The sequence below is a fragment of the Ceratotherium simum genome, chromosome 39 (assembly GCF_057802395.1).
Source record: "Ceratotherium simum simum isolate JZ-2026a chromosome 39, ASM5780239v1, whole genome shotgun sequence".
Lineage (NCBI taxonomy): Eukaryota > Metazoa > Chordata > Mammalia > Perissodactyla > Rhinocerotidae > Ceratotherium > Ceratotherium simum.
In genome coordinates, this window is record NC_141938.1 from 15,894,670 (window position 1) to 15,905,866 (window position 11,197).

The following is an 11,197-nucleotide window of genomic DNA, read 5'->3' on the forward strand; positions in this document are numbered from 1 at the left end:
AAGAAGCAGAGTGGAGGGGGAGATTGGGGCAGGCTGCGATGAAGCAGCTGCAGGCTTCCCAGGAACGGCATCCCAGGCGGCGGATCCAACCGGGGCAAGCGCCCGGCGGTGCAGGCACGGCTCGGCTGCAATCCCCACAGGTGTCGGCAGAGGGCGCCCCGCGTCCGGAGATGCGCTGGCCGCGGCCCCGCCCGGCCGCCACCCCCGCGCGCGGCTGACGCAGGGGCGCGTGCGCGGGCGGCCCGGGGCTCTGCTGGCGTCACCGCGGCCCGCGCAGCCTCGCTCGCGGCGCTGGCGTCACCGCCCCGCCCCCGCGCTCACGCAGGTCCGCGTCCCGGGCCGGGCCCCCGCCCCCACCTCGGGCTCCGGGAAAACGCGGAGTCCGGGCTGCACCGGGTGGAGGAGCGGGGGGCGCAGGGTGCGGGGCGCAGGGGAGCGGCGTCACGGCTGGGCCCGGGTGGGCAGGTGCTCTGCAGCTGCTCCCCCCGACCCCAGGGAGCGTGCGCCCGGCTCCCTGCCCGATCCCCGAGGCGCTGCCCCGCGCTCCGGCCTCCCAGCACCCGCGCAGTCCAAGGAGGCCCCGGCCTGGCGCCCACACCCCTCCTCTGGGCCAGCACTGTGAGGGGCACTCGGGGCGTCAGTCCCAATGCCCTGGGCATTCTGGCCCTGGGGTGGAAGGGAGTCCTGTGCTCAGCCCTGATCTCTAAGCCCGGACCCCATATGGAGGCCTCATGTAATCGGCTTCTCAAACCCATCCATTGGACGGTTTCTCTCCAATCCCCATTCCACGGTGGTTACTCAAGTCCCAGACCGGGGGTTGTCCTGGAATTCGGTGGACCCACCCAGCTCGGCCACTGCAGCTGCCATCACAGGCTTGGGTGGCCCCAGTCTCCTCCGCTGGCCTCACCACGGATGTCTTCGCCCACAGTCGGAGGAACCTGCTGGGAACCGCAAGATGGTTTCCCGTGCTCCCTCCAACACGTTGAGCTTCTTCTGCTAACACACTTTGCTACCTCAGCGTCTTTGCACATGCAGTTCCCGCTCGCTCGGAGCCAGCTCTCTGGGGTGTTTGTCCACTTGGCTACCCCTTGCCCTCCCTTAGAGGTGTCACCTGTGCTCCCATCCCTGGAGCTCACCGTGTAGTGGGGGCAGGGGTGAGTAGGGACACCACACACAGGAGCAAGTAACAGACAACGTGCGGGGCCCCGGAGAGAAGCAAAGTGCAGCGGGGGATGGGAGTGTGGGGCGGGAGCTGCGATGTTGGCAAAGGCACTCAAGAGGAGACACACGGAGATTTTGCCGTTGGGTAAGAGTTAGAGGTGAGGGAGGAAATCTTGAGGCTGATAAAGAGCGTTCCAGGCTCAGCACCTGCAGGTGCAAAGGCCCTGCAGTTGAACGGGGCCTTTGACTCAGTGGAGGAGAAAGGGGTGCCACTGCGGGCTGCTGAGCACAGGGCCAGGCGGGCTTGGATGGGACCTGGACCAGGCTGGTGGCAGGTTGGTGATCTAAGCACCTAGAAGAATGAGGCACAATTGTCCAAGAGGAAGAAGGGGGAACTTTTGGGTTAACAGGGCATGGGGTTTCTGTCGGGGCAGTCCTGATGTCCCGCGGCGCGGCAGGCCTTGGTGGCACTCAGCACAGGTTGTGTTCTGTTATCTTTGCTCGTCTCGACAAGGCAGGGCGCATGGTGAGCCCCGACAGTGCCGCCCCCCCGCATGGGGACGTGTGCCCGACCCCCTGGGCTGTGCACCCTGGGGACCCCCAGATTGGAGGAAGCGAAGGAGTCGTCAATGCACTCTAGGACCCCGGGCTGGGGGAGTCGTGCCTCCCAGCACCCCTCCTGGTCCCCCCTCCCTCTGGGACCGGGAAGGGTCGGGAGTCGTGCCTCGGGGGCCGGGGGCGGAGATTCAGCTGCCGCGGGAGAGGGTGGCTCCACGTGGGGAGGGGGCGCCCGGGAGCGCAGGCTCCGCCCCCCGCCCTCGCCGGAAGGGAAGGGGAGGCGGTGGCCGGCGCGGAGCGAGCCAGACGGGGCGGCGAGCGCGGTGGGGGCGGCCGGCTCGGGACCGGGCTGCACCGAGCGGGTCCGAGCGGGCTCGCCGCCAACGCGGTCACGTGCGCGGCCCCTCCCCGCGCGCCCGCCTCCCCCGCGCGCCGCGCTCTCCATTCATAAATTCTTCGCCTGCTCCGCGGCCGCCGGGTGCCCGAGCCAGCCGGGAGCGCCGCGCAGCCGCCCGCCCGCCGCCCATGGGCCGCGCGCCCCGGCGCTAAGGTAGGCGCGGCGGGCCCGGGGCTGCAGCGGGGCGGGCGGGGGGCGCGCCGGGGCGCGCGGCGGGGATCGGGGTCGGCTCCGGGGCCCGCTCTGGCTCGGGACCCCCAGCCTTGCCCCGCGAGGCGGAGAAGCCAGACGGAGGGAGCGCAGGCGCTAGAGCGGGTGTGGGGGCCCATCTGCGGGGCTCGGCATCCCCCTTCGGTGGCCGAGAGACCCCCGCCCACACTTCCCCCGGCCTCAGTTTCCCCCTGTAAGATCCAGCCAGGGCGATGGCGTCTCCGCCTCCTGGCTTCGCCCGAGGTTGAGATGCGCCCGGAGGCGGGCTCTCTGCATCTCCTCCCTCGCCATCCCCACCCCCGGGCCGGTTGGGGGCGCGCGGTTGGGCGCGGTGGCGAGCTCGCTCGGGGAGCCGAGGCCTGGCTGGACCTCGGAGGCCGGCCCGTGGGGAACCTCCGCCTTCGGCTGCTGCCGTCCCCGCCTACCCCCGAAGAGCCCACCTCTCTTTCTCCTCGGTCTCCTGCCATCTTTCCTGCCCGCCTGTCATCGTCCCTGCCCCCTCCTTCTCCAGCCTGAACTCATTTTCCGACCTACATATGCGCGCCCCCTCCCCCCGAGGAGCCGCGGCCAGACTCTGACCCGGAGCGCTGAGGACACTTGGCTTTCGCCAGGAGCGCCCCCACTTGTCTGAGCCTCAGTTTCCCCCGTTGTCGAGTGGGGTCAAAGCCCGAGAGGGTTGGGGACGCTGGAGCCTGTGCACAGGCTTTTCCTCTTCTCGGGGGAAGGACCGCGCGCGCGCCGCGCCGACCCGGGGCTGCTGGTCACCCCGGCCCCGGGCTCTGTTCCATGCGACTCCGGAGCGCCCCCCGCTCCTTCCCGCCGCGAGGAGCTGGGCTTCGGGGACGCGCTCAGGTGCAGTGTCCCGGCAGCCCCTCCCGGCCTCCGTCCCCGGCGGAAGGCAGGCGCGGAGGCCAGGCGAGCTGGCCGCGCCGGGCACCGGCGGGAGGCGGCGCAGCCATCTTGCGCCCGGGGCCGGCCCGCCGCCCTGCAAGAGGCCTCCCCTTCCCCTTTCCCTGCTCTCCCTCCCCCATCCCTTCGCCTCCCCCCGGCTCCCTGGCAACCCGCCCCCCCCCCCCAGCTCGGCCCGCCGCTATGTCGCCATGGGAACCGGATTCTTCAGGGCTGGGAACAGATGCGCCTTTTTTGGCCTCTCCACTCCCACTAGCGCTTGGCGGAGGGGGGACCTTCACCTCCCGGAGTCGTGACCCGGGACCACTGCGCTCGGCCCCGCCGCCCCTCCCGCGGGGGACGGCCGCAGGGATGACCCGGGTCCCCGCGAGACTGAGCTGACGGCCTCAGTTTCCCCGTTCCTGACGGGGCTGCTTCCCCCGTCCTGGGGAGGACTCTGGGCCCTGCACTACCTCGCCGGGCCGGCCCCACCGGCTGGGGAGGCGGTTGACGTGCACACACCTCCCGCGTTTAACGATGGGGAAAGAGAGGCCCCAGCGCTCGGCGCTGACCTGAGCGGGGGGCTGCTTGGGGCTCCCCCACCTCCCCGTGAGCCACTGCCCTGGGTGGGCTCCCGCACCCGGGGAGGCCGGAGGGGGCGCGCGGCGGAGGAGCTGGAGCTGAGTAGGCCTTGCCTCTCCAGGCCCCTCCTCCTAGCGTGGAAATGCAGCCCACGGCCACCATGGCCACAGCCGCCACCACCATCGCCACAGCCGCCCTGAGCACGACCTGGGACAACGCCACCAGCCGCCCCACCGTGAGTGACGGGGAGGGGGAGCGGGTGGGAAGGGCGGGGGGGGGCGGAGCGACGTGAGTCCCCGGGGAGGACCTGACCCTGCCACCCGCAGGCGGAGCCTGACCCCATCCTGGACAACTACGTGCTGCTGGTGGTGGTCATGTCGCTGTTCGTGGGGGGCACGCTCGTGGTGCTGTCGGGCGTGCTGCTGCTGTGCAGGCGCTGCTGGGCCGTGCACCGGCGCCTGGACAGGTGTGTGGGCCCCCTGCCTGCGGGGGCGGGGCTCCAGCCGGGTGAGCGTGAGAGTGTGCCTGGAGCAGCAGGGGTGCACACGTGTGCAAGTGCAATGGGTGTCTATGTGTGTATGCAAGCCGGGTGTCTGTGCGGGGGGTCGGGTCGGAGCAGGTGGGCTCCTGGGAGCTGGGACTCTGCTCCCCCAGGCATGAGCCCTGCAGGGACCCCATGGGTGGTGCTATCCAGGTCCTCTCGCCCACCTGCTCTCCTCTGCCCCCCCCAGAGCCATGGAGGAGGCAGAGAAGACCACCACCACCTACCTGGACAACGGGGCTCACCCCACCCCAGGTGAGGCGCTGGCAGGGCCCCGCCCTCCCGTCCACACTCTGCTGCCCGCCCGCCCCCCTCGGGCCACCTGACCGTCTGTGTCTGTCTGTCTCCCCCACCAGACTGGGCGCAGCTCGATTCCGACTCATCTCTGTTTCCTTAAAGCCCACGCGTAGGTGCGCACAGGCGCGTGCTGAGCGAGCGAGTGAGTGTGTGAGCGGATGAGCGAGTGCCCGCCCCCCCCGCCCCTCCCGTCCCCAGCAGTCAGTCTCCCTGGCGGTCTGTCCATCAGCCAGAGCTCCCTCCCGGACCCACCCCACCCAGCAGCCCGCCGGGCGAGGCCCACCCTCTCTTGGTTCTCCTCACAGACCCCGACTTCAGGGGGGAGGACCCTGAGGGCCAAGATGCCGAGACGGAGCGCTTCCTGTCCACCGGCTCCACCGGCCGCCGTGTGTCCTTCAATGAGGCGGCTCTGTTTGAGCAGAGCCGGAAGACGCATGACAAGGGCCGCCGGTGAGCAGGGCAGGGGGGCACTGCCACTCAGAGTCCCAGCATGACTTGAGACCAAGCTTGCTGGCAGGCTGGCCTCTGCTAGGGGCCTGGTCCTGCCTGCTCCCCCAAGACCTGGCACCATGGGGATGGAGGGGGCGGCGGAGCGTGGGCTGGGGGACAGGGCTGTCCGAGGTGACGGCAGGTGTGCTGGCTGCAGGTACACCCTGACGGAGGGGGACTTCCACCACCTGAAGAACGCCCGCCTCACCCACCTGCACCTGCCTCCGCTCAAGATCGTCACCATCCACGAGTGTGACTCGGGTGAGGCCAGCGCGGCCACCACACCCCACCCCATGGCCACTCCCAAGGCTAGCCTCGCCATATTCCAGGTGAGTGTAGGGAGCAGCTGGCCCAGGCTCAGCGGGTGGGACCCCCCACCCCCACCTGGCCGGGCCCCTCATCTCAGGGCAAGGAGGGGGCCCAACTGGTGGGCACCGAGGGCGGCTGGGCCCCGCACGCCCCCTCACCCACCTGTGCTCTTTGACCTGTCACTGCTTCCTCCCCCACCCTGGCTCTGTCCCACAGCCCGCGGGGAAGGCCCTCACCGGCCGCTCCGTGGGCCCCAGCTCCGCCCTGCCAGGTGATCCCTACAACTCGGCTGCCGGCCCTGCCGACTTTGAGATCAGCCCCTCGGCATCCAGTGACTCTGGGGAAGGCACCTCGGTGAGGTCCCAGAGCGTCCCCCCACCACCCCACTCCAGGATGGGCCAGCCTGGGCCTCCTGCCCACCACGGTCTTCTGTCCTGGTCTGGTCCTCCCACATAGGAGGAAGGGGGGCGGGCAACACAGAGGACTTCTGCGTAGCCATCTCGTTTGCATGTGCTCACACATGCACAGGGCGCGCAGGACCTAGCCCATGGGGGGAAGCACACTTGGATGGTCACTCTCTGATCCCCTCTGATCTCCTCTGTCCGGGGCTGGGGAGAGCAGGGCTGGCCGGTGCCTGACTGAGCCTCTGGGGGTCTCAGGGGAGGAGGTCCAGACCCCTGGGCTTAGCGTAGCTGTCACCCACCTCAAGCCATTGCTTCCCCTCTGCACTCCACCTGCCGGGCTGAAGCTGCTCCCGTGGGTACAGAGCTGTGGCCCAGGCTGGGCCAGCGCCGGGGGCGGCAGGGAGGGGTCTGCGTGCCTGAGAAGGCCCCTCTTCCCTCCCAGCTGGACGCGGCTGCTCAGAGCGCCAAGGCTGGCGGGCCGGGGGCCGCAGCGGGGCCGGGGGAGACGAGCCCAGGCTCCGGGGCGGGCCCCGTCCTGCAGTTCTTCACCCGCCTGCGGCGCCATGCCAGCCTGGACGGGGCGAGCCCATACTTCAGGGTCAAAAAGTGGAAGCTGGAGCCCAGCCAGCGAGCATCCAGTCTGGACACGAGAGGTGAGCGGCGGCCCCCCGGTGGGGAGCGAGGTCCAGAGGGCACAGGCTCTGCACCCGGGGAGGGGTCGGTGCTCCCGGGGGGGCCCCAGCACCCGCCCTGTGCTGGCCAGTGGGCATCTTGCCCAAGGTCTCACATCCGGTTGGGCCACACGCCGGGGCCCAGTAAAGCAGGGGCCTGTCAGGCTGGAGCGGGGCCAGGTGAACTGTTTTATGAAGCGCCAGATGGAAGCATTCTGGCCGCGTGGTCACACAGTCTGTCTGCCGTGGTGGCACGGAAGCACCCATAGACAGTGTGTAAATGTGGGCCATGAGCCAATAAAACTTTATTGACAACAACAGGTGGGGGACCCATTTGGCCTGTGAGCCCTTGTGTGCCCACCCTGGACTGAGGACAGCAGCCCTTCAATCTTGCAGATTCCTAGTCACATGGGACCTCGGACACAGGGCTTCCGTACCCTCAGCCCACAGCAGGAACATGTGTAGGGAGTGGGGAGGTGGCCGCCCCGACGGGTCGGCACTGACAGCTGTGACGCCCCTGCTCACGGGAGCTCAGCACGGCCAGGCCTCAGGGGAGGAGGAGGTGGCGGGTCCCAGGGCCAAGAGAGGCGGGGAGAGGGGACAAGCAGTGTTGGAGAGAAAGGGATGGCATGTGGCTGGTGACAGCACAAGCCTCCCTGTTGGGGCCTGGCTCCAGCCAGCGAGCAGGGGCGTCAGGTCTGGCTGGGGTGCCCCTGGCCCCGGGGGAGGGTGGGAGGGGGAGGCTGGTCCCACCACCTGTGGGAGCCCTTGCGGAGCCGAGATTCCTGAGCATGATTACCGTCACACACAAGCAAAGAAGCACCCAGAACCTGTTTGTGGGGTGACTGTTCCCCACCTAGGCTTCTCCCAGGCCTCCCAGGGGGCCCACGACAGGGGCGGAGCTGGCACGAGAGTGCCTCCTCTCTGCACCTCACTGGCCCCCCAGGAGCCTGTCCCCCCCCCCACACACCTTTTGGCTTCTGCCATTTGGTGTCCAGGGCAAGGCCTTGCTCTGGCCACACCTGTCTGCTGGGGCCTCTCAGGGCAGCTACTGTAGCCTTGGCTTCTCTGCTCTCTGTGCCTCGGTTTCTCCATCCGCACAGCAGGACACATGTGTACCTGGGGCCTGCCCTGGGGTGGGGCTGGGAGGGGCTCAGGCCGGCTCACCCGAATTCCCCCGCACAGGCTCCCCCAAACGACACCACTTCCAGAGGCAGCGGGCAGCGAGCGAGAGCACAGAGCAGGAGGACGGGGACGCCCCCCTGGGGGACTTCATCCAATACATCGCCAGCGCAGGCGACGCTGTGGCCTTCCCACCCCCCCGCCCCTTTCTGGCCAGCCCCACCAGCCCGCCCCCCGCTCTCGGCAGGTATTTTTCAGTAGATAGAGGTACTAGAGGTGGACCTGTGGGCCCCTGCCCCGACCCGTCCCCCCTAGGTGGCCCAGAGAGTGCTCTCCCTGCCCTGTGGACAGGCGGCTTCGTTCCTCCCGGAGGCTGCCTGGCTGGGGCCACCTCTCCAGCATGGACCGGAGGAGGGAAACAGGGGGAAGATGGGTAAGGGGGGAGAGGCGGGCAGGGCCCCGGACGATGGCCCCAGGGTCCCCAAGACGGGATGCCTGCCCAGACAGGGCCACTGGGGGGTGTGCCCACCCGCATACTGCTGCTTCCTGGTGTGGTTCAAGGCCTGAAAGGCTCTGCTGTGGCCCCAGGCCCCCTTCTGACTGCCCGTGCTCCTGAGGTCTGGACCACCCTTTCTCAGGAACCACTGTGATTACTTCTGCGAGTAGGCCCCCGCCCCCAGCCCAAGGGCAACTATCCCAAAGCTGTGAGCTAGTGTCACTGGGGAGGGGACGTCATTGGGGTGGGGGATGGATCCAGAGCACTTAATCCTTCTGTGTCATTTTCCTGGATCCTCATCAATCAAGATGGGAAGTGAAATGCTTACCCCAGAGTCACCCAGGGTTAGGGGCAGAGCTGGACTCCACCTGGTGCAGTCCTTCCAGGACCACCACCTCCCACACTAAGATATTAGAAAGAAGGCGGCTCCCAAAGAGAGTGTTAACTCTGGGCCACGGACCAGCCACCTTCAGTGCGAGTGGATGTTTGGGTCAGATACATATGAGAGGCGCCCTGGTTGAGAAGCAGGTGCCAGGAGAGTTCAAGGTTTATCCAAAAAGCATCTCCTGCACAAAAGACAGGCAGCGTTTTCAAAAATTTCTCACAGGACGTAGTCAGGCCCGGAAGGTCCCCACCCGTGCCCACCCTCTCCGACCCAGAGGCGGGTGGCCGGGGAGTGGGTGCGGGGGCGCACAGGCTTCTGACGCTGCCACCTGGCTTGCAGGTTAGAGGCGGCGGAGGAGGCGGGCGCCGCGGGAGGAGTGAGCCCCGAGTCTCCCCCGGAGCGCAGCGGCGGCAGCGCGGGGCCTGAGCAGCAGCAGCCGCAGGAGTCAGACGGTGAGCGGGAGGCGGGGCCGGAGCAAGCCCAGACCATCTACCACGACATCTGGAGCCTGCGCGCGTCGCTCGAGCTGCACGCGGCCGCCGCCTCGGACCACAGCAGCAGCGGCAATGACCGAGACTCGGTGCGCAGCGGCGACAGCTCGGGCTCGGGCTCCGGGGGCGCGGCGCCCACCTTCCCGCCGCCTTCCCCGCCGCCCACGCGCGCGGCCTGCGGACGGCGAGGCAGGCGGGCCGCGCAAGCTGCTGCAGATGGACAGCGGCTACGCCAGCATCGAGGGCCGCGGCGCGGGCGACGACGGGCCGCCCAGCGCCTCCGAGAAGCGCTCCTCCTTCACCAGCGCCGGCCGCGTGGCCACCGTGGGCGGTAGCTTCGAGGTGGCCGCGACTTCTGCCCTCGAGGTGCCCCCCGAGGCGCCTGCCAGGCCCCGCAGCCCGCGCGCCTGGCCCCGCCGCGCCCCTCCCCGCGACTACAGCATCGACGAGAAGACGGACGCGCTCTTCCACGAGTTCCTGCGCCACGACCCGCGCCGACGACGCGCTTCGCCGCGCAGGCGCCATCGCCAAGACGCCGCACCAAGACGCCCACCCGCACTAAGACGCGCGCAAGAACAGTGGGCGCAGCGGCGGCAGCACAGCGACCCCGGCGCGCGGCGCTCCGACCCGGCCCACCCGGGCGCCGACCCCGGCCCGTGCGCGCGCCCCTGCGCCGGGGGGACAGCGTCGACTGCCCGCCCGATGGCCGCGCGGACGACCCGGCCACCCCCGCCATCCCCGCCATCGAGGAGGAGCCCGGTGGTGGCTGCCCTGGCTCGGGCCTGTGCACCGGACCCCCGGGCGCGCTGCTGGACAAGCTGGCGGTCGGCTTCGAAGACAGACTCTTCCCACCGCGCCTCATGCAGCCCGTCACCGCGGACCCCGTGCTGGCCACCGCCGCGCCCACGTCCCCCGACCACAGCCCGGCCTAAGCCCCGCGCCCCGCGCCCACCTGTCAGCTTCGCCGGCGCCGCGCGGGGCCCCTGCAGCGGGACGCACCTGGGGCGCGAAGCCCGGCGCGCATGCGCTGGGACCGCGGTGTGGGTGTGTGTGTGTGGGGGGGGGGTCCCTGCTCGCCTGCGCACTGTCCCGGACGCCTGTCGCGCCCCGGGTGGGCAGGCGCACATCCTGCAGGTGCACTTCTTTGCGACAAGGTCGTCGCGCCGGCCCTAGGTGCGCACGCGCACAGTCTCCTCCGAGCACTTGGCTGGGTCCTTGCGGCATCGCGAGGCTCAAGGACCCTGGGTCGACTGCAGGGAGCGTGGCAGATCGGCTTCCTCGGGCTCCTGAGGACCACGTTCAACTGCCCTGGACCCCAGACAGCGGCCTCTGGGTGGTGGCGGGGTCCATCGTGCGCACCGCACCGCGTCTGGGGCGCATAGACAGGAGTTGTATGCGCGGGGCCTGCATCCCAAAGACCGAGCAGGCCGACTGCGCGAGGTGCATGCGCAGAACGGCCCTCCCAGGGCCAACTGAGCCTCGAAGTGCGTGTGGTCTGCCCGCGCCAGGGCGCATGCGCCGAGCCCGCATGGGCAGGGACCGCGGGGCGCTGAGGATCCGCGAAGAGCTCGCCGGTCCTAGGTTGGGAGGTTGGCTGGAGGCCGCGGCCGCCAACCCCCCGAAGCCGTTTACCTCACCGCGGCGTGTGCTCGCGGCAGTCCGCGCCCCCTCCGAGCAATAACCGCGCCCGCCGCCGCTGCTGCTCCGGTTCCCAGACACCTCCCGCCACCCTCCTCCGTGTCCACGCCCCCGCGCCCAACCCCCGCATGCGAGCTGTCCCGCGCCCTGCAGCCCACCGTCCAAAGAGCCGCCGCACTCGCACAGAACCCAGCGGCGAAGGGTCAAGTTTCCCAAGCTTTATTTATTGCCAAAAGATGGGGCGCCGCGCCCCGCCCCCAGCTTCATGCCGTCCGTGTCCCCCCCCGCGATGGAGTTTTTTGTCGTGTTCTGTTTTCTGGTTGGTTATAAATATTTACTGCATACTCCTGCTCGCCCCGGGTCTTCTCTGGGGACCCGGGAGCACGGGGGCCTCGAGGGGGAGAGGCCCTGACCCCCGCACCGTGCAGCCGCCAGCCCTGGAGCCCCGGGGAGGCCAGGTACCCGCTGAAAGGTGCCCAGGCCCCGCCGCGCCGCCGGCAAGCCCCGCAGCCCCGGCCAGCCCCTGCGCGCTGGGGTCCACAGGGCCTCCAGGCTCCC

At 69.7% G+C, this 11,197-nt stretch overlaps 1 protein-coding gene across 1 annotated transcript; it reads left to right on the top strand.

Annotated features, from left to right (window-relative positions):
- The first annotated feature begins 2,064 nt into the window (after positions 1 to 2,064).
- Positions 2,065 to 10,983, top strand: CBARP (CACN subunit beta associated regulatory protein). The gene is given in 12 exon segments (XM_087425859.1): positions 2,065 to 2,269; positions 3,918 to 4,031; positions 4,123 to 4,262; positions 4,528 to 4,592; positions 4,940 to 5,084; positions 5,281 to 5,452; positions 5,649 to 5,786; positions 6,279 to 6,489; positions 7,693 to 7,876; positions 8,850 to 9,159; positions 9,161 to 9,623; positions 9,626 to 10,983. Coding segments are annotated over 11 exon segments (2,229 nt in total). The 5' UTR covers positions 2,065 to 2,269; positions 3,918 to 3,938; the 3' UTR covers positions 9,934 to 10,983.
- The last annotated feature ends 214 nt before the right edge of the window (positions 10,984 to 11,197 follow it).